Source organism: Lontra canadensis, unplaced genomic scaffold (assembly GCF_010015895.1).
Source record: "Lontra canadensis isolate GAN:19392208 unplaced genomic scaffold, GSC_riverotter_1.0 scaffold125, whole genome shotgun sequence".
NCBI lineage: Eukaryota > Metazoa > Chordata > Mammalia > Carnivora > Mustelidae > Lontra > Lontra canadensis.
This window is the reverse complement of record NW_022631119.1, coordinates 1,650,325-1,674,639: the sequence shown is the minus strand read 5'-3', so window position 1 is coordinate 1,674,639 and position 24,315 is coordinate 1,650,325. Positions and strand designations below refer to the sequence as shown.

The 24,315-nt window shown below is 57.9% G+C and overlaps 1 protein-coding gene across 5 annotated transcripts; it reads right to left on the bottom strand.

Moving 5' to 3' along the window:
* Positions 1–789: 789 nt before the first annotated feature.
* On the bottom strand, positions 790–24,315 carry GRAMD1A (GRAM domain containing 1A). 5 transcript variants are annotated; one of them, XM_032842231.1, is made up of 20 exons: positions 24,035–24,315; positions 14,403–14,613; positions 14,294–14,314; positions 13,791–13,875; positions 13,549–13,652; positions 13,378–13,473; positions 12,534–12,614; positions 9,396–9,508; positions 9,076–9,226; positions 8,287–8,485; positions 7,168–7,311; positions 5,439–5,557; positions 5,209–5,351; positions 4,680–4,783; positions 4,420–4,593; positions 4,252–4,339; positions 3,461–3,472; positions 3,037–3,144; positions 2,832–2,952; positions 790–1,239 (listed from the first exon to the last, which is right to left on the bottom strand). In XM_032842231.1, the coding sequence occupies exons 1-20, from the start codon at positions 24,298–24,300 to the stop codon at positions 1,147–1,149; spliced, it is 2,433 nt and encodes an 810-aa protein (XP_032698122.1). In that variant the 5' UTR covers positions 24,301–24,315; the 3' UTR covers positions 790–1,146. The 5 variants fall into 5 exon arrangements, with proteins under 5 accessions (XP_032698122.1, XP_032698124.1, XP_032698123.1 ...); XM_032842233.1 differs by lacking the exon at positions 24,035–24,315 and adding an exon at positions 20,660–20,826; XM_032842232.1 differs by lacking the exon at positions 3,461–3,472.

Sequence of the window (24,315 nt, the reverse complement as noted above, 5' to 3'; positions counted from 1 at the left end):
GGACCAGAGACTTGGCCTCTAAGCCCACTTCCTCATTGGCAAGATGGTTCCAGATGGCCTCAACCTGTACAAGCCGTGGTAGGGTCCTGCAGGGGACAGGACCCTGCATCTAAGTGTGGAGACACCAGGGACAGGCCTGCAGTGGCCTCAGACACATACCTATCTGCCTCCCCCCATCTCACGGAGTCACCATGAGACTTAAACGAGCACCAGACCTTGCCACAAAGTCTGGTCCCCATTTGGTGCTTACTACAGGAGTCACTTTCCTCTCCCCCCCATTCCTCCACGGTGAGAGGAACATCAGCTGAATACTCACTCTACGCCAGGCCCCGTTGTGAGGCGCCACACTCATTAACGTAGCGCTTATCAGAGTGGCTCACGAAGTGGGATCCGGGGATCTTGTCGGAAGTACACACTCTCAGCCCACCTCAGAGCTGCTGACTCAGAAACTCAGGGGGGTGTAGGACTATTCACTTCTAAGAACCCCGGGAGACAAGTGCTGCTTTTAACGCCCATTGTACAGAAGGGGAAACCGGGAAGCTCAGAAGGCTTGACCTGGGTTACGTGACCGCTAAGGATCAGGAGTAGGATCTGAACCCAGGCATCCAGGCACCTGTGTCTGCCCTCACAGTCCTGACACTGGACCCCGAAGACACAAAGCCCGTGGAAGATGCTGAAGAATCCCAGATCATGTGAGTGACTCGGGCCCCCGGAAAATGGACAGATTCCCCATTCCAGCACAACAGGAGACCCACGCCCACTCCCAGGGACCCTGCAGGCACAGCCACAGCTGTTTCCAACCCTTTATTGGGGCTTTCCGTCGGCCCCAAATAAATATAATACATTAAACCCAGAGCTGAGGGAATCGTGCACCCCAGAGGCGCCCCCCACAACCCCAGCTGGGCAAAATAAGTTAGCGGGGGGCCAGGCCAGCTCCCTGGCTGGGCCGGTGACGGCAGCTGGACTTGCACACGCTGGTCTAAAGTGCATCTCGGTTCTGTGGTCCCCATGTCTGTGTGGCCCCTGGCTGGGCCAACGGGGAGGGGTGGGCGGGAGGCTCCCGGCGCTCACACCGTGCCAGCAGTGGCCACCGAGGCTCTGTGTCCGTCTGTCCGTTAGGGGGGTCGGCCATGGGGCTGGGGTTCCTCAGGAGAAGCTGTCATCAGGCCGTGGCTGGGAGTCGAAGGGAGGGTCGGAGATAGTGATGCCTTGATGCAGCTTCTCCAGCGAGAACTTCATCTGGGAGGAAGAAGTGGGCAGGGAGGGAGGTGAGTGCTGGCAGGGTTTCCCACCGTCGAGGAACTGGGGAGGCTCCAAAGAGGTCATGTCCCCAACCAAGGTCACCCCGTGAAAACAGTGGAGCCGTATTGCCCCCAGTTTAACTTCTAAGACTCTGGTGAAGGGAGGGGGTCCCAATGGCCCAGGTTCCAGGCACACCCCTGCTATGTACTGGGTGGTCTTGGGCAAGCCCCATAACTGTCCCAGGCTCCCCAGCGGAAAGATCACAGGACGAGTTCAGGGCTCTGATGGCCGAACACCTAGCACTTGGCACAGGAGCTCTTCTTATTCCCTGCTGTGTGACTTTGGGGAAGTCTGGGCTTCTCAGACCTTAGCCCCCTCTCTTAGATGCGGGGCAACACAGGCTGGCCTGAGGAACAAACTGGCTCACAGGACAGCCCAGCTCCATCTGAGGCTGCGGTAAACGAAATTTGTGGAGTCAACTCTGCCCTTGGCAATTTAAGAGGAAAATAATCAGAATTTAACTTAGGATGGGGAGGCCATGCCACCCCTCTCTCCGGGTGATGTGACCCCAGCCTCGATCCCCTCCTGCCCTGTTATGCACAGCCTACCCAGCACGAGCATCTCCCCGCCAACCTGGTTTCAGGGTGCAACAAAGCCCCCCCGAGATAGGCTCCACGTTCTGGTCTCCAGCGACCACACACAATTTTGCTGTCATGCCCCAACTCGGGCTCTGATATCCTTGGGCACCCAGCCAATGCCAGCCAGTCCTCCACTTCCCACCCCTCCTCCTCCCACCTTAGGCACCACCCCAGTACCTGACCTTTGTGTTGACCCACCACCACATTAACAGAGCTCCTACTGTGCGCGGGCACTGGGCTCAGGCTAATAACCGCAGAGACACGCGCAGTGTTTACTACGAGCACTATTCCAACGTTAACTCATTTGATCTTCACGCCCGTCTTTGAGGTAACAGCATGTACAGAGGAGGAAGCCAAGGCTGGCAATGGTGTAGTCACTCGTACAACGTCACGCAGCGGAACTTGAACGTGGCCATCTGCAGAGATGCAGCCACTGTACTACAGACAATGTTCGGGGCAACCCCTTCTGGAGACGAGACCCTCCTCGCATCCTTGGGAGGAACTCTTTCCTACCCTCATCTGACCCCTTAGTGGGAGTGGGGTTCAAGGACCAAGCCTCGCCTGCTCCCAGCCACTGTGATGGGTTCAGGGATGGACAGGTGAGCCCAGCGGCCAGTGAGAACGAGCCCTTTCCTTTGCATGTCAGCCGGAGTGGCAGCTGCCACCTTGGTCAAGGGCAGGAGGGTAGGACACCGCCAAACAAAGCCAACCCTGGCAGTGGGCAGAGTCAGGAGATGGCATGAGGGTGGCTGGACCCACCCATGCCTGAAGTCAGACACCGTGGACATTTTTCCTTGGCTGCGAGCCACCTCTTTCTTCCATTTTTCCCGCAACCCGGAAGCTGGGGACTAGGACTGGCTTCCTCCTTGTACAGAGGAAGAAACTGAGGCCCAGAGGTATCTGCCACACACCGGGATCCGAACCCAGGGCCCCGCAGCCCCAGAGCCGTACCTCGTCGAGGAGTTCCACGGACGCCCGCAGGATCTGCCTCCACTTGTGCACCTCGACGCTGTGGAACTGCTTCTGGAGGGCGAGGATCTCCGCCCACTCCGTGGCCGTCTGGGGGAACTTGCTGCAAGGGGGTGCAGGGCCTGAGTGGGGCGGCGGCCTCACCTGACCCGCCCAAGTCCCCAGCCCCCTCGGGCCCCCCACTCACCCCTTGGCCAGGGCCAGACTGTGCCAGGACTCGAAGGTGTGGGCCGTCCTCTCCAGGGACCAGAGGCGGTAAAAGAGGAGGACATTGAGGGCGATGAGGATGATGAGGCTGAGGGCAGGGGTCAGAGGTCAGTGTCTGGACACAGAAGCTCTCCTAGGTCAGTAGCACCCACACAACCAAACCACAAAGGGGCACCACGATCACCCCGCTTTCCAGAGGAGAAAGTAGAATCAGAGAGGGTGACTGACATGCCTATGGACACATAGTCCCTAAGCAGCAAAGTCAGGGATAGCATCCAGGCCTTGCCCCTCACGGCCACAGCAGGCTGCCTGGCTGGGAGAGCTGGGGGCTCAGGGCCGGGAGAAGGGGCTGCAGCTGGGGGTTGGGGGGAGAGGGGAGAGGGGTGCAGGAAGCAGGGCCCTACCTCACGCAGATCCTGGGGAGGCAGCAATAGGAAGACAAAAGAAGTGAGAGCCTGCCCTGCCCCGCCCCTCTCTTGAGTGTGCCACATGGCCCCTCTCCAGACTTCGGGTGCTGGGAAACTGAGGCCCAGAGAGGCTCAGTGTGTAACCGAGCTGACTCTCACCTTCAGGGTCTGCCGGAAGCTCGGACCTCACTTCCACGTCCTCAGAGTTTCCTGTCCCCACCTCCCCTATCCCCGGCCTCTGTGCTCCCGGGTCTCCCTGCTTCACCCGCCATGGTCTCGGCTCAGGAATCCTCTGCTTTTCTGGGAAGCTTTCCCCAGCCTCCCGCAGCTTCCCTGTCCCTGCGCTGTCCCCCAGCACCCTGGCCTGCTGACAGGTCTCTAGTCAGTTCTGTGTCCCCAGTGTCCCCCAGCTTAGGGCCGGACACAGAAAATAGGACTGAGATGTGTGACAGTGCTTTTTCCCCAGATCTCTCCCGGTTCCCCTCATTCTACCTCCTCTGGGTGCCTGCTCACCCAGAAAGCCCTCCCTGCCCCAAGGCTGTCAGGCTCCTCTGACCTCCCAGAGCTCTCAGGGCCTCGCTCTCCCAGCAAGACAGACTTCTCCACGACATACTGGGCACATTCAAACATCCTCTCCCTCCATCTCTGCTATGCTAAAAAGTGAGCCCATGCTCCCACTCCACTAGATGCCCAGAGAGGCCCAGAGAGGCCAGACGCCTGCCTGAGGTCACACAGCCAGAATGCAGATCCAGGCCTGTCTGACCCCACAGCCCCGGCCCCTTACTCACACCACGCTGATGAGAACCAGGGCGCTGGGGACGCCTGCCCCGGGGCCTGGGTCCGCGGACGGTTCCGAGAAGCGAGAGCTGAGGGAACCTGAAGGAGAGCGCCGTGCTGTCAGACAGAGCCATCCCAGCACACCCACCAGGGCCCCGGCCCCGCCTAAGGGGACACACCTGAGGTGTGCATGCCCGCCCGGGCGCAGGGATCCGGGTCCGGGTGCTGGGGCCCGTCGCCGTGACCCCTCCAGCTCAGGGGCCGCTTTCGTCGCCGCAGGCCTGACAGCAGTCCGCGTGCATCCTTCCCGCCTTCCTCCAGGGACAGCTTCTCCGCCTTGGCAAGCTCCCGCTCTGTGGACGCAGGAGGGGCCTCTGCGTGGCTGCACCGGGCCAGCCGGGCCAACACCCCATCCCCAGCCGGGCCGACCTCCGCCTACCCAGGTGGTGGAAGTAATCTTCAATGCCGCTCCAGGAGTTCTTCTCGATGAGGGACTTCACGAGGCTCCAGGGCTGCTTCCGGTAGCGGATCTCAGAGGACACCCTGGGGTCGCGGGGGACAGGGGGAGGGGGTCAGGGTCTGACTCTGACCATTCCAAGGGGGTGCTTTCCTTCCCCCAATTCAGAGAGGGTCCCTTGTCACCCACAGGCCAAACCGACACACCTTGGCAAGTCTCCCAGACTTAGCAATGCCCTGGGCCCCCCGCAGCTGAGCCTGCAGCTGAGCCTGCACCTGGCCCCAATTCTACCGTCTTGTTGCTGTGCCCCAGCTCCACCCGGGGTCCAAAAGACAGCTCAGCCCACCCCAAACTGAGCTCATCTTCCCCCAAACCTGTCCCTTGCCCCCTTCCCCATCCTGGCGGATGGTGGCTCTGGGCCGGTTGGCTCAGGCCAAAGCCCTGGGGGCGTTCTGCCACCTCTCCCTGAGGGAGGGGACTCTATCAGGGGAGGGGCTGGGCCGCTGCTCACCGCAGCCGGGCCTTGTTGCGGGCAAGGCCCAGGATGCAGTAGCGGTGGGCAGTGTAGAAGTAGTCCTGGTACGGGATGCCCTGGGTCAGCACCTCGGAGTCCACCACGCAGCCGCCTGCCTGGGGGCCACGCCGGAACAGTGTCTGTGGGAAGGATGGAGGAGGGAGTCAGGCCCCCCCAAGCCAGCCAGGGCTGCCCGGCCTGCCACTCTGCCCTCTGCCCAGGCCCACCTGTGTCTCCACCACAGAGGCGCTCTTGGGGCCCAGGGGGTTGCTGATGGGGATGGTGTACGTCAGCACTCGGCGCTGGTGGCACTTGTTGTCGCCACTCCAGGGACTCAAGGTCACATCTGGGAGAGGCAGGGAGGAAGGGACAAAATGAGGACACCATTCTCCAGTCTTCTGCCCACAGGCTGTGGGAACTAGCCTTTTTTGGACCGTTCAGTGCTCCGGGAACTTGTCCCCAAACCCACCCTGCCCCCGTGCCCCATCCTTCCTTCTGGAGCCCTAAAACTTCAGATGTTGGTTAGACTCTGAGCTGGGACCTCTCTCTTCCCTATGCTTGTCACTCATCCTCGGGCCATCTCATCTACTTCTGCGGCCTCAGTTTCCCTCTCTGTACCAGTCCTGACTTCTCCTGTGTGCCTCAGACCTAGGGTCCTGTGACCTCCTGAACACCTTCCCACGGAAGTTCCCCAGACACCTCAGGAGGTCCCACTCTGGCCTCGGCATCCTCCTTCATCTCGGGTCCCAGTGCAGGGGAGGCCCCACCATACTCCAGACTCCTCCAGAGCCCTGGGCCCTGCCCTGGACACTCCCTCCCCCTTGTGTTCACTTGAACTGAACATCGCTCCTGGTTCAGTCCATCCCTGCCTGCCCGGGGTCCCACTCCGCCCCCCCCCCGAGTTTCTGGCCTCGGTCTCCACCTCTGAGGTCCAGGGGTAGCTTCTTAAAGCCAAGCCTGCCCCTGCCCGTAACCTGCCTAGAACAGTCCATGGCTCTCCAGGGCCCCCGGACAGAATCTGAGTTCCTCAGTCTGATGTGCCTGTCCCTCCAGAACATGAGCATAGTTTTGGAGGGCTGTGGGCCCCCAAACCAAGGCACGCTCTCACTCATTCTGCAGAGAATTCTACCTCATTTTCATCAACACAAAAAAAGAAACAGAGGAAAGACGACCAACTGACTAGACCCTCCCCTGCTTGAATCCCTTCCACAGCCTCCTGAGCCGTTCAGCTAGTCCCACCGTGAACCCTTCCGTGTCACCTGGCACTGTGGCTTCACCTCGCCACACATGGCCACAGAGGCCCAGCCTCAAGGGATTCTCCCAGTGTCTGCCCCCAGCTGCAGGGCCTTTGCAGGTACCCTGCTGGCCTCCTGGGTTTCTCTCCCATCTCCTCGCCTTTCCCCAGAAGAGGTCCTCCTTCAGGCCTTGGTTCCTTCATCACATCCTTCCAGCAGCTTCTCCTGAGACCCCTCAGGTCATAGACTCCCCTCTGGCACTCTGTCCCCGCACACCTGTGACTTATTTGTGTGTCTGTTTACTGTCGTTCTCACTAGATCCTCGACTTCGTCTATCCTGGCCTCTGCACAAATCTGACAGGGCGGCCACTAAATGTGTGATCGTCAACTTGTGTTTATTAAGTGCTTACTGTATACCACTGCTTTTAGCATGTGTCTAGTTATCAACTCATACAGCTCTCAGGAGACCTGGCTACAGCAGGGACTGTTATCATGCCCCCAACATATGGACGGAGGAAGAAACTGAGGCAGAGAGGCTCGGAACCCTGCCCGAGGCCATTCAGCTAGTTAAGAGGCAGAGCCCGTCTGGTCTGGTCTCGCGGATGTGGCTTCTCACTTGCCCACCACCCCCTGGGCCACATCTGCTCTGTAGGGCTTGCTGGTCTCCTGCTTCTGCGCCCCCCGCCCCTCCCCTGCAGCCAGGGGAGCTTGGCCCCCTGACCTGTAAACTTGCACTGCCGCAGGAAGCCCTGCAGGAAGGGCGAGTCTGAGAAAAGCATCTGCTGCAGCCGCTCGGCTCCCACGTGGAAGACGGAGTTGATGAGGAGCCGGCCGGAGAGGTCGGGCAGAAGGGCGGCCAGGTCAGCTGGGGGACAGAGAAGGACGGCGGGGGCTGCACTGCTCCCTCCTTGGAGCAGCGCCTCGGTTTCCCTTGGCTGACCGCTCCTCTCTACTCCCAGGCCTCGCGCGGTGGAAGGGCAGCCCCATCCTCGAAGGCTGGGGTGGATGCGGACCGGAGCACTACCTGGCCCCTTTCTGCCCCCTTTCTGCCCCAGGGGTGGCTTTAGGGCAGGCACGCGCCCCCCCCCACTCAGCCAGCCAGAGCCACTGTGATCGGTTCATGGAGCAGCACACGCCCGGGGCCCAGGGCTGCTGTCACTGGCATCACAGGGGTGGGCCTGTGATGCTCCCGATCAGCCTGGGCTCTCAGCTGCTGTGATTGGTTCAGGGACAGGTCTGGGCTCCAAGGTGGACCAATAAGAGCCAACCCTAGAGCTTCTGGTGCCTTCTGTGGGAAAAGCAGGCTTTCTCCCTGCTAGGCTTGGCAGGGGGTGGGGGGTGGGGGGGTGGGGGGGGCTGGGGCTCTCTGTGCCCCGGCTCCGCCCAAGAATGGAGGCTACCTAAGAAGGAAGCTGGCACATGGGAAATGGAAAGAGTAGTAACAAAAGCCAGCACCGACAGGCCTGAGGACTTTACAAACATTAACTCACTTTCATTCTCTTAACATTGACCCCATGAAGTGGGCAGGATTATTGCTAACCCCATTTTTCGGAAGAGAAAAATGAGGCTCGAAGGGTTAAATAATTTGCCCACGTTACCCAGCTAGGAGGCAGTGTGGCCAGCATTTGGGCCCGGGCAGTCTGGCCTCACAGCCTGTGCTCTTACCCATCCGCTCTGCTGCCTTCGAGCCAGAGCTAGACAGATTTCTAAGAGCACCGTCTGAATGCCTGCACCCCCTGGATCTTTTCATCCCAGGAGTCAGCCAATCCCGTGCGGACGCCAGTCTGAGCAGGGGCTGTCCCATGGAAGCAAAGCACATGCCTGGGGCCACCTGCCTCACCTTCCTCCCCTGTGGACGAGGAAGAGTTGCTCGTGTCCGTCAACAGCTCCTCACTGCGCAGCAGGTCCAAGGGGCCCAGGGAGGTGGGCCCCTCAGGTGGGGTCGGCTCAGTGCTTGGCGGTTCCGCCACTGGGGTCACAGTCTGGCTGGAGGAGGCATCTGGCTGGCTGTCCGTCTGCTCCTCCTTGTCCTCCTCTGCCTGCAGAGAAAGGCTGACTCCAGCTCTGTCCCCCTCCATTCCAGCGTGAGGGCCCCCCCGCCCCGTGTGCCCACATTGGCCATAAGGATTGAGACTGGAGGAAATTCGATGCTGGGGGTTCGCGTGTGCACGAAGCTTCCAGCCGAGCCACAAGGGGCCCTGGGGCTGCCCAGATGAGGGCCCTCTCAGCCCCTACCAGGCCTGTCCTGGGTGCCTGGGCCATAAACCTTCTCATACCTCTTCTGCCCTTCTGTCTACCCTTCCGTGCCTTGTCTGTCCAGCTCTGCCAGTCCATCGTTCCATCCATCCATCCATCCAAGCCTTGCTTCTTCTGTCTCAGTGTCTTCCTGTCTTCTGCCCTTTCACCTCTCTCTCTCATTCCATTTCCTTTGCCCATCTTAGCTCCATCCCATCCCTCTGTCCATCCTCTCCCTTATCCCTCCATCCACTTCTTCTCTGGCCCTGTTGGTCCCCTCCCCATCCCTCCACCACCTCTCAGTCTGTTCCTCTCCCTGACACCCCCCCACACACACACACCGTCCTCTGTCTCTTGCCATCAGCATCCACTCTCAGCCCCATTCTCTGCTCACCCCATGGTCTGCATCGCTGCTGGCTCGGGAAAGGTTGGGGGTGATGCGACCACGGCGCGAGCCCACTGGGCTCGGCTCTTGGCTGTTGTCGGCTGCCCCTGAGGGGGTGATGTCACTCAGGGCGATCACGTCTCCCACTTCCTTGGAGCTCCTGTGGGGGAAAGGGAGGATATGGGACTGCTGTATCTTTGCACCCCACACACCCTCCTGGTCTCCCAGACTCTGTGACCAACTCAGTCCACCCGGGACTCCAGGAGCTCTGCACACAGAGCCTGTTGTCTCCCCCCACCCCAGGAACCAGCCACCAACCTCTGACTCACCCTAGACCATTCAGCTGCAAGGGGCAGACATAGTCCTCATCCTCGCTGGTGAGGCCCAGCTCGGAGCCATAGCACTGATGTACCAAGTGCCAGAGCTCACGGGGGCTCAGCGTCTGGGCAGACAGAACATGGGGTTGGTCTCCACTTCCCTGGGCCCACAGCCCTTCCCAGCCCCAGCCCTGCTAGCCCTCAGGCCAGCATTCCCGTGGTGTCCACAAGGGGGCAGCAGCGTCCCCCATCCAGTTCCATCCGCCCCCTCACCAGGACACAGGGTGCTCAGGACTGTCCCCTTAGGTCCTCACAAGACTCCCACATCCACACGGTAGCATTCCCAGATTTACAGAGGAGAAGATGAGGCCAGGGGAGCGGAAGTCATGCGCCCAAGGTCCCACAAGTGACCTGGGGCAACTCAGGGTTCTACACGCAGCCGGACCCCAGAGCCTACGCTCCCACCCGCCATGCTGTCCTGCCCCAAACTGCTTTCCTAAGTGCTCCTGGCCACAGTGGCTGGAGGCCTGGGACGGAAGAGCAGTGACAGCCCAGCAGCAAGGCAGCCAGCCACCGCATTATTACCAGGCGTCCTGTGGCAAACTCACTGAATCTTCTAGAACAATTCTATAAAGCACTAACATCATTGTTTTAAGGCAATGATGCTGAGGCACAGCGATGCTCGAGTGGCAGTGGCAAGATGTGACCCCCGGGGAATGGGGGTGGGGGGACTGCTCTTGCACCTTGGAGCTGACCACAGGGCCAGTCTGCCTCACGAGAGCTAACCTGACCGAGCACTTATTCTGGGCCCAGCTTTGGCTGCTATGAAGTAGGGAAAGGCCCTCTCTGATGGCGTTCAGTGATTTGCCCCGGGTCACTCAGCTCCTCGGTGATGGAGTGGAAACCCCAACCCCAGCAGTCTGGCTCCAGGGCTTGAACGTTGAACCCTCCCCAGCCCTCCCCCTCCCTGGAGGCCGTGACCCTCTCTTGGACTCCTGCTCCAGCACCATCACCTCTAAGGATGGGCACAGCTGGAGCTGCCCCCGAGGGGACAGGACAGGAGTGTGGCACAGCTGGAAAGCAGGTTTGGCCTGCTTGGTGCTGTCGGCCAGCAGTCGCAGACACGGATCATGCCCACCTGACATCCAGCCATCCTCCCTCCCCACCAGCAGAAACCCAATTTGTTCAGGGCGAAAATCTTCCCCAGCCCTAGGGATAAATTATAACTGGTTTACGCCAAGTTTTCCATCTTTCCTTTGCAACTGAGGTGGTCCTTTAGCCAGTTCTAGCCAAAGACATGCAAAGAGCAATTGGCTTAAAGGGGGGTTTTCCTTCCCTGAAAAAGGAAAGTGCCCTTTCTACCCACGCATTTTCTCCTTCATGTTTGGACACTTATGTGACGAAGGACATGATGTCAAGGGCTATGGCAGCCATCTTGTAACCACGAGGCAACAAGCATGTGAATAAAACATCAACATGCAGAAGGCAGACAGTGTGGAAGAATAAACAAGAGCTGGGGTCCTTAGGCATAGGGGATGCGGGAGAGAGCCCTCAAACCCGCCCTGGGCTGCCTGCCTCCAGACCTCTTGTAAGAGGAGCATTAGCATGATACAGAATCTAACTGCCAAGGTCAAAACCCCAGCTCTGCCACATGAAAACCCTCATGACCACGGGCAAGGCTATCCCTCCACGCTTCACTGGTGAAACAGATAGCTACCTCCCAGGGTGGTTGTGAAGACAAAGTGAATTACTGCGTGTAATGCTCAGAGCAGTGCCTGGCACCCAGTAGCACCCGAAGTATTAGCTACTATTATTACTCAGGAAGTAATTCAGTGTCTGTTTGCTTAAAGCACATGTGGTTTAGTTTTCTGTGACTTTCTGTAACTTGCAGCCGCCTGTATAAACTCACGCAACCACAGCCGGCTTGGGGAGCCTGTGGGCCAGCCCACAGTAGGCCATCGGAATATGCCATGTTTAAAAGCCCTTACACAAAATGTCTTGGGGCAAGACATAAGTCAAAATTAAGAAAGTTGCAGATCTAGGAAAGATAAGGTAGTGCCTGTACTGCATGTAGTAACACGGGACCAATAACGATGACTGTATTGTATTTAGTACACAATGCACAATATATCAAAGGTTCTCCAAGGGTGGTCCAAGGATTCCTGGGGATCCCCCAAGCCTTTCAGGAGGTCCATGCCACCAAAATTATTTTCATAAGTGTGGCTAAGTGTTACTAGTAGTATAAGATACTTCTTGCCTTTTTCACTTTTATTCTCACACTAGTGTACAGTAGAAATTAGAATAGTACAGAGACTACATGACACGTGACACTGTCTTTTTCTGGGGGCTCATGCAGTGTGCGCTCACGTATTCTTGTGGTTAAGAATTCCCCAGTTTCGATTTCTAATACAGTAACTATTGGTAGATCTAACCCCCTTAAACAAAAGCTCTGTGGAGAGTCTACCATTATTTTAAAGAGGGTTCTGGAAGCTACAGAGTTTGAGAATCACTGGCATATTCAATATTGAACAGATATGATAACTTTATGTTGAATTACAATCACATCTAAGATGCACCCCAGTCGAACACGCCAATATTTCTTGTCCTAAACGATCACACGGAGGTAAACGTAGGCCTGTGCTGTTCACGAAGCACGTGTAGCCGTTTAAGTTTAAGCAAATCAAAATGAAGTGAAAAACGCAGATTTCCAGCTACCCTAGCCGCTTTCTGAGAGTTCAACAGGCCCGTGTGGCCAGCCGCTGCCATATTTTGACAGCGCGGATGGAGAATACTTTGATCGCAGCAGAAAGTTCTATTAGAGAGTGCTGCTATAGACTAGAAACAACTATGTCAGCTCGGGGCCGGACCTTGCTACGGCACACACAAAGGCACCTTCTCATTTTCAGAGCATTCTGCATTTGTGGTGGTGAAGCAAGGGCCATGGGGAGACACAGATATAGGTGCATGGGGGCAGGGCCAGGCACCGGGGCCCGTGGTGGTCCCTGCTGGAGTCTAGGCAGGAAGCTGCAGGCAAGGCAGGCCTGTGCCCATGGAGGAGAGTGAAGGGGCCCTCCAGCTCCCCCAGTTCAGATCTCCTGGCTCCAGGATCCCCCCTACCTCGATCCCCAATCCACTCTCACCCAGACCCACCTTTTCAAGCAGTGCATTCTGCCAGAGGCGGAAGATGAGGAGGAAGCAGCGGTCCCGGGCCCCGAAGGAGGTGAAGAAATGCTGCAGGAGAGAGGGAGCTGTGAGCGTGCGGGGGCAGACATGGCCAGAGGGAGGGGAAGCTCCGTTGCCACCTTCACTTTGTGCCTGGATCTCCATCCTGATGGATCCATTCATCCATCCCTTCATTCACTCCACAGAATGTTTATCCTGTGCCCAGCCTGGCACCAGACGACGCTGGAGTCCCCATGATGAGGTGATGGCCCCTGGCCCCAGCCCCTAAGCTCCCAGTCCAGGGCAGGAGACAGGCACAGCCCAGATGGGTGGGCTGTGCGGGGGGAAGCCCAGAGCACTCTTCTAGGCTACTTTGACCAGGAGGGATGGTCCCCTAATTCCACAAAGGGAAATCTGCTGGGAAGTCTCCCCCCAATTCCCTTCCTGTCTGAGTCACTGGTGTCAGGCAGCCATCTTGGGACCACGAGACAACAATCATTAGGATAGAACAGAGAGTCAGGGAAGGCTTCCAAGGAGAGGGGACATCTGAGTTGATAGGTATGTGGGAGGGAAGAATTCTACTATTAATATGATCCCTGGGCAGCTGTGGTGGGGGTGAGGGGAGGGCAGACCACAGGCACTGACATGAGGGAGTGCAGGGGGGTCTGGGTCAGAGGTGATAGGAGCCTAGGCCAGGCCAATAGGGGCGGCAGGGGAATAGACAGAAAGCAAGGGATTCTGAGAGCTCAGCGTGCAGAATAAACAGGGCTTGGGGCAGGAGGGGCTGGCTGAGGCCAGTGCCCACAGCCCCCCAGCAGGTCCTCTGGCTCACCTTCTCGCTCTCAGTGCAGATCTGGATGGCATTGGGGATCAGCTTGGCTGTCTTCTCCTTCTTCAGACAGGTCACTTCCTTCAACTGGATGGAAATCTGAAGACGAGAGGCCAGTCAGAAGAGGCCCCGGGCCCAGTCCGCCCACCCCTCCTCGTCCCCAAGTCGGCTCACTGTTGTTTCCCAGCGGAAGATGTTGCTGTAGAAGCAGATCCAGTTCTCGGAGAGGTAGAGGCGGCCTTGGAGGAGGATCTCGCGCTGCAAGGCACAGGAGTAATCTGAGGCGGCCGAGGGGAGAGACGGCAGACACCCAAGTCACACACGCTGTGCCTGCCAGCGCGGGCAGGAGAGGGGGGAGGGCAGCGCGAGGGAACCAGGGCCCAGCCCGGGGACGGGGTCTGCACAGCCGGACTCACCCACGATGAGGCGCTCAGCCTCCGGGAGCTTGCTGAACAGTTTCCGGAAGTCCTCATTCCGCTGTTTGTACGTGGGGCTCAGCATCTGGAGGAGGTGGGGAGGTAAGAAGCCAACTGGGGTTCACACCCCTGTACTTGTGCCCCACAAAGTGCCCAGAAGCCCCTCCGGCTCCTCAGCCCCCGGCCAGCTCTCAGAGGCTTCAAGTCTAGCTCCCGGCTGCCTTCCCCAGCCCGCCCACGAGATTAGCCAGCAGGAGAACGGTCATTTACTGATTTCCACGTAAGCCTGTGCCAGGGACCTACTGGCATCACTCTTAGCAAGAGTTCCCTTTGGCTTTGTGAGGCTGGGACAGTGTCTCCGGAGACTGGCCCAGAGAAGTTAAGCAACTCACTCAAGGACACACAGGAAGTAAGCGGCAGTCCAGGATGTGACCCTAGGTCTGCTGACCCCGGCACCTGTTCCCCTCCCTTTCTTCCCTCCAGCCCCCCTGCCCAATACTTACACTGTACCAGCTCTGCATCTTCTGCAAGAGAAAGGAACGGAGTCAGAATGAGCCCCTAAATTCCCCTGCCCTTCCACCTGTCTCCCCACCCCACTGGGCTTGCACCGACCTTGCTATTGCGGATGAAGTTCCGGCTGCCCAGGCTCTGGGTGCTGGGTGTCCCAGGCACCCCACCCTTCTCTGAGGAGCTGTCTGACCCCTTCTCCACCATGGTGCCTGGTTCAGGCTCAGGTGGGGATCGGCTTGAGGGCAAGAGCTGCAGCCGCTTACGGAGAGACGGGGAGCTGCTTGGCGTACTCCGGCCAGAGTGGGGGGTGGTGCTGGGGGAGGAGAAAAAGAGAGGCATTGGCGGGAAACAGGCTGGGTATGGGGACGGGTCTGTTTTAGGAGGCCCACATATCAGCCCATGGATCCCACCCACCCATCTGACTCCACTTCCAGCTGTGTGACTGAGCGAGCAGCTCCCTAACACTCTGCATGTCTGTGACTTCGGCTCTGACCCATGGGTGGTAAGTACGTGTCCTCGTCTGCTTGTCAGGGCGGTTCAGTGAATCACACGTGTAAGGTGCTTCTAGTAGCGCCTGGCATAGAGTTAAGCTCTCAAGAAGATTGCTATTTTTAAAATAATTAATTCATTCATAAATATTTGAGTAGCCCCTCCCCACTCACTTGCTGGAGCTAAAACCCTAAGCACGTGCTTCGTTTGCTTCTTGTTCACTCTTCACTTCTGATCTGTTAGCAAGTCCCACCTGCTCTACCTCCAAAATCTACTTCTATTACACCCATTTCCCCTGCTCCTGCGCCCTGGCCCAGCCTCCATCCTCACCGACCCCTACCCCGGACATCATCGCAGTCTCCCTGGGTTCCCTGTCCCCATCACTGCCCCTGCAGTCAGCCCCCTACGCCAGAGGAAGCCTGTGAAACTGACTTGGGTCAGGGCCCTCCTGGGTCAGATCCTCTCCGGGCTGCACCATATTCCAGGTAAAGGCCAAGTCCTCACCTCGTCACCTCAGGCCCTGGTGTGGTTCATACCCTCCACTTCAGCTCCCCCCACCCCCAGCACCCTTTTGTCCCCTAAGATCACCCACTGCATTCCTACATCAAGGTCTCTGCAATTCTATTTCCTCTGCCTGGAATGGCCTTCCGTATCCCAGCCCACCAGGGTCTGTCTTACTCAACTCAAATGCTCCTCATCCCCTGGGGACCCAGCCCCCGAGGCCCACTTCACACCACCTGGACTCAACCCATCCGCCTAGTCATTTTGCCTATTGTTGCCTCCGGCTGTGAACTAAGGAGGTCTTAGTCACCACTGTGTCCCTGGCACGCAACATTGTACCCAACACGGAGCAAACTCTCAAGAAACATTGGTGACCGCAGGCATGCTCTGCGCTGGCTAGAGCGGGAGCAGCAGAGGGACACTTGCTGGCATCGTACCAAGACGCTGGCAAGCTCCCCGTACAATTACGTATTCCTCAGGCAACCCTGGACACGTGACAGTATCGCCATCCCTGCTTCCCGGAGTAGAAGCCAGGATGCGAGGCCACCAACCACCGGTCCCAGGATACACCGCTGCTTGAAGCCAGGGCACGACTCTACCTCAGGGGACTCCATTGCCTCTTGGGGGGGTGGGGGCAGATGGGGGTCCCTGGACCACCTGGGGCTCCTCAAACTTCCCTCACTTGCTTCCAAGCTCCAGCATATGCCGTTCCCTCACTGCGGACTGCCCCTGGCCTTCCCTGTCTGGCAAATTCGTGTGCCTCTCCCAGGGCTCTTGGTCACCACCCCTCCATCTCAGACAGGGCTTCCGTTGTGGCTCCCTAGGGACCCCTGGCAGCTCCCATCCTGTTGCTAACCACTCTCCTGCACTCTGCCTCTGCGTCCCCCACGCCAGCCCTCACTCCTTCTGGGTGGTCACTTGTCAGACGACAGCTCCATTTCCTCCACAGGTCTGTGAGCTCCCCGACAGCAAGGTCCTGGTCACTGCTCTGTCCCTGGTACTGCCCAGGCCAGGACCCAGGATAGGCATTCCAGTCACACTTAGGAAATGAGTTTGTGGAATAAAATACGTAAGTAAATAAATGAAATAGGTGGTGATCTGGGCCACTGTCATGCCCCCCCGGATGCCTGGAGCTGGCTTCTCCCAGGTCTCCCTGACACCCATCCCCCACTCTGCTCCCCACCCGTGGCCAGCAGGGGCCTGTGAAAGCCTAAGTCGGGTTGGGGAACCCCCACCCCGGGCCCACTGCACCTGACTCCAGCGAAATGAGCCTCTGGACCCTCTCATCAACCCCTTGCTCACTCTTCCCCAGCTCCTGCCTTGCCTGTTCCCCTACCTAGATAGGTCCCTCACCTCCTTCACGTCCCTGCTCAGTGGACACTTCTGAGTCGGCTTCCTCGCTTCTCTATTCAAACCACACTCCCACCTCTCGATCCCTCTCCCTCTTCATCTTTTTCCACATCACCTCCCACACTTGACCTCTGGTCCTGTCCCTCTCTGCGCTCCACGGGGCATGGGGGTATGTTACCAGCCACCTCCCTGCTATCTAAGAACAAGGCTGGGGCACGGACCATTTGCTCCTGTGGACCGACCAGCTCAGTGCCCCTCTCCCACCCCTCACGGGACCGGGATTCAAGTAGGGTGAGACTGGCCCAACCCTCAGCAAACCCTAGTCACTTGCTCCCCATGTGGCTTGGTGGCAAGTGTCTGCACCTGTGCCTCATTTTCTTCCTGACCACGGTGGGACTAATGACATCGCCTCACAGGGTTTCTGGGGGAGAAAGTGAGGTAACAGACAGCTGACCCTTGAACAGCACAGGTTTGAGCTGTGTGGGTCCACTTAAATGGAAATTGTATTCAATAAACACAATAGTCTTCTAAAGGTATTTTCTTCATGATTTTCTTAATACCACTTTGTCTAGATTACTTTATTGTAATACAGTACATAATACAGATAGTATACCAAAAAACGTGTTCACTGACAGCTCACAGTATCAACAAAGCTTCTGGTCATCAGTAAACGATGAGGAGCTAAGTTTGGGGGGAGTCGGAAGTGACACACTGATTTTCAATTGCAGGGCAGATCAGCACCCCTCACCCCTGCGTTGTTCAATGTCAAGGGCACATAAATCCCAGCACGAGGGACGCACTCTGGTTTGACCAGTAGGTTCTGTGGGACTAAAACGGAGGCCAAGGTCCTGCCCCTGGCCCCGCGCACCTGTGCTCAAGAGGCCAACGCTGACCCCAATGGGGACCACACACACACCTTAGCCCAGGGCACGGGGCCCACACTGACCCCAATCTCCATCCTGACACGCTAAGTACGGATTAAGCACGTGCCCTGCGCCAGGCGCTGGCGACACAGAAGTGAACAAAACAGATACCATCCCGGCCTGCAGGGACCTGACATTCCAGTTGGGGAACCGAGATGAGCAAAATAAGAACACGTGTCAAATGGAGACACTGAGCTCAGGCACCCCCCACGCGAGCCGCACAGGCAGCCCTGGGGCTTGTGCGACCCACAGTAGACCTCTGGGGGTGGGGCCCAGGACGGGGAAGTGCTTTCAAGTCTGAGGACCATGGAAACAAAGGAGGGCTAAGTGGCTACGTGGGTGGGGAGTAGGGCACACTTGAGCTCAGCCCAAGGATGAAGAGTAGCTTAGACAAAAACTGTGTTAGGGACAGGGGTATGGTGTTCAGGGACAGGACTGAGCCTGGCAGGTCTGAGGAGTGAGGTGGCCGGCAGGGGAAGGAGGACAGGAGGGCACAGGCCGCCCCCCTCCAGGCCCCTCAGGCCCAGGTCAGGAGTTTGGGCTTCCCCCTGAGGGCACTGGTGAGCTACAGGAGGAGTTCTGAAGGAGGGGGTGACCACTATCCTCCCCTGCCCCATCTTCTCACCTCTCTAGCCTGAAATGCAGATGCCTTCTCCACCTGCCCTACTATCCCACTCTCCCACGGCCACGGGCCTACAGGAGGGTGCCTAAGGACAGGCCTGATAACACACAGACGAGGCAGGGCCTATGGCCCCCAGATCTTGCTTTTCTGTAGAAGGAAGAGGAAGTGTTCGAGAGCAGGCACAGGCCTGAGGCTGCCCAACCAGGCAGGCTGCTGCAGAGGGAAGGGAGGAGCCCGTTGTGGCTGGAGGACCGTTATGGGGGGCAGGGACTAGGAAGAAAACAGGGTTTTGCCAGTGCAGACACCTTTCTTCTGACTTCCTGGACCTACACAGGCCTAGAGCTCCCTCTGGTCAAACAGGGGCAGTGCACACACAGGTGTGCATAAAAGAGAAACGTGGTATGGGTCCCACGCAGCCAGTATAGGCAAAAGGTACTTCCCCACCATTGCAAGAAGTTTCCCCCCTCCATCCACCTCACAGCAGAGCTCCCACAAGTGTGTCAGCCTTGTACCCAGAGCCGCAGGGTTCTAGAATAAAGATTCACACAGCTGCAGCATGACAAGTATGTTACAGCCACAAAGTCCCAGAAGTTACACACACACACACACACATGCCTGTCCAGGATGCATGAGTGCAGCTGCAGAGGGTCACAGAAACCACAAAAAGTTCCAGATACATGACATTCACACAGATGGCCCTAAGAAAGTCTCTGAGAAGAGGTGAAAGCAAATCACATTCTACAGGGACAGCCATACACGTAAAAGAGCGGTCACAAAGGAACTCAGCCAATGCAGGTATCCTGTAGATAAATTTAAGCCATAGGGTCAGCTTGGCTCTCCTGGTGTTCACAGCCTGGTGGGGAAGACACAGTGAAGGACCCCTCTAACGTGGCAAGGGGAGGAGGGGTCAGCAGTCTCTATTGTCGCCAGAGAACCCAGACATTCACACAGCCATGAAGGACCCAGGTAGTCACAAAAACAGCTTAATAACACAATGGCCAGCTATGGAAATAATGCATTGGACGTGCTTTATAAACTGTAGCACGGGAACAATGTCAGTCATGACTGCTCCAAACAGTCAAGGGTACACCCGAGGTCTCAGGAAAGAGGGTCCCGCGCCCACAAGAGCCACAAGGGATCTCTCTTTGTGCTCTCACACACACAAAGCCCCAGGGGTCTCCGCTGCATACACACAGAAGCCCAGGCACGAACAGAACTGTCACCTACGGATTACGGAGACACACAGGAACTTTCACACCAAGATGTAATCAGAAGTAAATTATAGGCACAGCCCCAGGGGGTTCCAGCCATATACCCCAGGCCCTGGACACACAATGTCACCTAGGGACACACACAAGTCACTTACATTTGCACCAAGAACGAATATGTTCAGAGATAAATTATAGGCACAGACAGAGACAAAGGATGATAGCTGTAAACACCGTGTCCACATACCACCAAGTCACAACTGGACACACAGGCAACTTACGGAGAGGCCTGGAGCCACAGATGTTATCCAAAGCAAATTTCACAGACACACGCACAACCAGGGAGGATCTCCGCTGTCTGCACACTCGGAGACCTAGACACATGTACATACACTCCGAAATCACAAGTAGGAGTGCATGGTCTGATGGGATGCGATAACACATCACACACATACACAACCACAGAAGGTCACACCACTCACACAAAGCCTCTCACACACACACAACTGGAGTCGCAATCAGACATACTCAGGAAATTTACAGTAACACATGGAGCCACAGATGGAGTCTGACGTAAATTACACACAGCCAGAGAGGATGCACAGGAGGAATACAGACACGCAGACACACGCTTCCAAGGTAGAGCTTCCAATGGAGACTCCAAAACATAGCGGGCCCAGACAGGGAGGAGGTCAATTCCGGCCCCACGACCTGGGGAATTTCAGGCACAAGGCCGGCCGGCCACGAAGCCCCCACCACCAGCGGCGCCGGGACTCGCCACAGACAGAGGCGGTGGGAGGGGGCCTAGGCCAGGATGGGGGCTGCTCCCGAGCTCCGTGGCCTGTGCGCGGGCCAGCGAGGGGCTTGTGTCCGCCTAGCCTGCACCCCAGGCCCAAAGCCCGGGGTCAGACTCGCACCCACTCCTCGCCTCCCGGACCGCGTCCGGCTAGGCCGGAGCCCTCCCCCGCAGGCCCCGCTCCCCGCGGATGAGCCCGGGACCCCCACCAAAGCCCCGCCACCCCGGCGCGTCTCGCCCTGGCAGTGACGAGCCTGGGTCGCCCCCCACCTCTCCCCCGCCATCAGCGCCGAGGCCCCAGTGCAGCGCCGGCCCCCTCCCCGCCCCCACCCGGTCGCGCCCACCGCCGCCCCCCTCCCGCCCCGGCTCCGGTCGCGCCACCCTCCCCCCACCCCGAGCCAAGCGCGCGCGCAGCCCCGGGCCGGCGGGCCGCGTCCTCCCGCCCGCCGCGCCCCCGCCCGGGTCCTTACTCGAACATGGATGCGGCGCGGCGGGCGCGCCCGGCCGCAGGGCTGGGCCGGCCGAGCGGGGCTGGGCTGAGCTGGGCGTCCCCGCGGGGCACCTGCCTCGCCTTCCGGGGCCGCCGCCCCCACCCGACCGCGTCGCCCGCCGCCGCCCGCAGCCCGCCGCCCGCACAAAGGCCGGAGCCCCGGAGCCGCGGGAGCCGCCGCAGCGTCAGTGCACCCTTCCCGCCCCCGCCCCGTCGCGTCACGGCGCCGCCCCCGCCCGCGCGGGAAGGGGGGCGGCGCGGCGGGAGGGCCCTCCGACCGGGGGAGTGAGGGGGAGGGGCGCCAACGGGCCGGGCCGGAGAGGGGTGGCTAGCGAGAGTTCGAGGCGCAGGGCCGGGGGCGCAGGGGGAGGGCGAGCGCTCCGGGGAATCGAGAGGGGCGGCTGGGACGCCGGAGATACCGAAACAGGAGAGAGGAAGGGAAAAGAGAGACGCTGGGAATCGGAGGCAGCTAAGTGAACAGAGGAGAGGGAGGGACAGAAAGAGAAACAGATTCGATTCAGATGAAACGCGGCCATGGCAGCTGCCTTGGCTCGGGCCGCGACCCTCTCCCCTGGTACCCGGAAAGGGTTTTCAGCTCCCCTTCTGCCCCCTGGCCGGGAGCTGCCGGCCGCCCGGGACGGAACCGGAGACGGGGGGCGGGGGAACGAACTGGAGGGGGTGGGGTGGGCGGCTGGATGGAGATTCTGGGAAGCAGAAGGGTGGGGTCTATGGGCATCGAGGAACCAACGCTGGCGGGAAGGGGTGGGACCCGGAGGCCGCCTCCGTCCTCCGGTGCGTTTCCGCCCACCCACCCCTCACCTAGTGTTGGCCCAGGAGGTCCTCCAGGTCTGGGGACCTCTCTCCGTCCCAGTCCCCGTTAGCCAGACCAAGTTAGAATCCAGCCTCCCTGGCTCTGAACTGTGCTGTGACCTTGGGCAAGTCACCCTGGCCCTGGAGATCTCACCAACTCTGTGGTAAGGGGCATTCCCGCGGGACAGCGCGGGGGTGGGAGACAGCACCCTTTTACAGGTGGGGAAGCCCTGCCTCAAAGACGGGAAGTGACTTGGCCCAGGTCACTCCGGGGTAGGCTGCAGAGCTGGACACAGCCCTGCAGGGTCTGTCTGAGTCTGTTGGTGTCCCTGGACTGCCGGTGTGAAAGCCCGGAAATGTGAGTCCCACCTCACAGCTCTCGACCAGAGGCACCCCAGCATGGGGACTTGCCCCCCACCCCTACCTTCCGACATGATGTCCTACCGCTTGAAAAAATTCCATTCCCATCCCTCTCCCCACCTTTGCAGCACCTCGCCCCCCAATAAGCCCCACCCTGTTTCCTTTTGGTGACTGGCAGGCCCCAAACTTCATCTTTCCTGGCCCCTCTCTTGCCCTCACACCCACATCCAATCTCTCAGCGGTCCCTGGCCACTCCAAGCATAAAATCTCTCCAGAATTTAAACTCTTGGCTCATATGGCCCCTGTCCAGGACAGCACAGCAGTCCCTTGGCTCTTCCTATCCTACCTCCTATAGTCTGCTCCCAACCTGCAGCCAGAGAGAACCTATGAACGCCTGAGTTAGGTTAGGGTCCTCCCAGCTCAGAGCCCTCCTGTGGCTCTACCTCACTCCAGATAAAAGCAAAGTCCTCCCAAGGTGGTGACAAGGACCACCCTTGGGCCAAGTCCACCCAAGGCCCAGGGGTGGTCCTTGTCACCATTCTGACTTTGCCTCCTCCTTCTCCCCTTTTTGAATTCACTCTGATGGCTGAGCTTCCCTAGCTTCACCAGACACACTCTTGCCACAGGGCCTTTGCACTTGCGGTTCCTGTTGCATAGACCTTCTCTCAGGTCTTAAAGAGGCACTCCTTCCACCATCTCCCTCTGTCTCACTGGTCTCTTTATACAGATGACCCTTGAACAACATATGCTTGAATCCACTTATACATGGATTTTTTTTTTTTACAGTACAGTACTGCACATGTATTTTGTCTTATGATTTTCTTAGAAACATTTTTTTCTCTAGCTTATTGTAAAAACACAGTATATAATACAGATAATATATAAAATATGCATTAATTGATTGCTTATGTTCTAGGTAAGCTTTCTGGCCAACAGTACGCTCTTAGTAGCTAAGTTTTGGGGGAGTCAAAAGTACACTTGGATTTTTGACAGCATAGTGGGTCAGTGCCTCCTAACACCCGCATTGCTCAAAGGTCAGCTGTACTTCTCTTGGCCCGTTTCTTCTTTTGAAATACTTACAAAATTTTAATTAGAGACTATTTATTTCAAACAGGAAAAAAAATGGTCATCCCATCCACATCCCATATCCAATAGATGTGGACATTTTGCCATTTCATTTCAGATCTTTTCTTTCCTTTTTAAAAGAAATAAACTTTTACAGGCACAGCCAAAGACCCAACTCCCCATCCCTCCTTTCTCCGCTCCTGCGCCCAAGGTACCCACCGCCCTGAAGCTGGTGTGTGTTCCTCCTGTGTACTTTACCATCCTGTTTTAATATCAGGATGGATCCACCAACAATATACCCTATTGTTTAATGCCTTTTAAAAGATACACTATTAGGCTCCTACTGTTATCATTTTGCAACTTGCTTTCTCCATCATCATTGTTTCTGAGACTTCTCCATGCTGGTACACAGAGCTCTAGTTCATAAACCTTCACTCTTATCTAGCATCCATTATTGGAAGAAACCACACTGGGTGTTTTTACTCAGGCCTGGTATATTCTTACTTCTTTCCCCCTGCAGCCTTGAACCTTCAGCTCCTGTCTCCTTGTGCCAGGGGTGCTGTCTCTTCAAAGAAGTTTTGTTTACTTCTTCCCTACCCTCCCCAAACCCCCCCCCCCCAGCCATGAGCTGCAGCAAGACATACCTTTTACACTGGCTTCCAATACGAAAACTCTATGTGACATATAGAAATATATGTGACGTCACAAAATTTGCAGGAAACTACGCTTACTACCTCACAGACTGTATTTCCAATTCTATCCTGTTTCTGTTTGGAAAAAGTGCTCATCGCAACGCACTACCTTGGTTTCACGGTCCTTAAATGGTCATGATCCACAGTTTGAAAAACACGGGGTGTGCCGAAGGGGGTGTCCCCCCTCCCCCCTTAGCAGGCAGTGTCTAGCGGAGCGCGGAGAGCTCAGGGGCCCTTGTCCCAGCACATGTTTCCAGTTGCCTCTTTCTGTTCATGTGCCTCTTTCACAACCTCCGGTAAGGCCCCATGTGGGGCTAAGGCCATGTTCCAGCTGACCTTCAGCTCCCGCATCCAGACAGTGTCAGCCCCCCTGGAACAGTGTCAGAGAGGGAGAGAGCACCTCCTTTTTGTCCCAACACCCGGCTGACCTGTCCTGGGACAGACTGTCCGGGTCTGGTGTCCTCAGCAGCTGCAGGCGTTGGGGGGTTGGGGTGCACGGAGGTGATTCCCCGTCACTGCATGGTGTGATGTAAATGGAGGGCACCTCTAGGAACCTCCAGGGCTCATGGGCCAGGCCCTCTGCCCTGCCACCCTTTGGCTGCTGGCTCTGCCACTTGGCCCGGGGCACTGATGCATCCTCAGTGCTACCCTCAGCCAGTGGGGGCCAAGGCAGCTGGGGCAGGAGCTCCGCCATGGGGAGGGCTCCGCC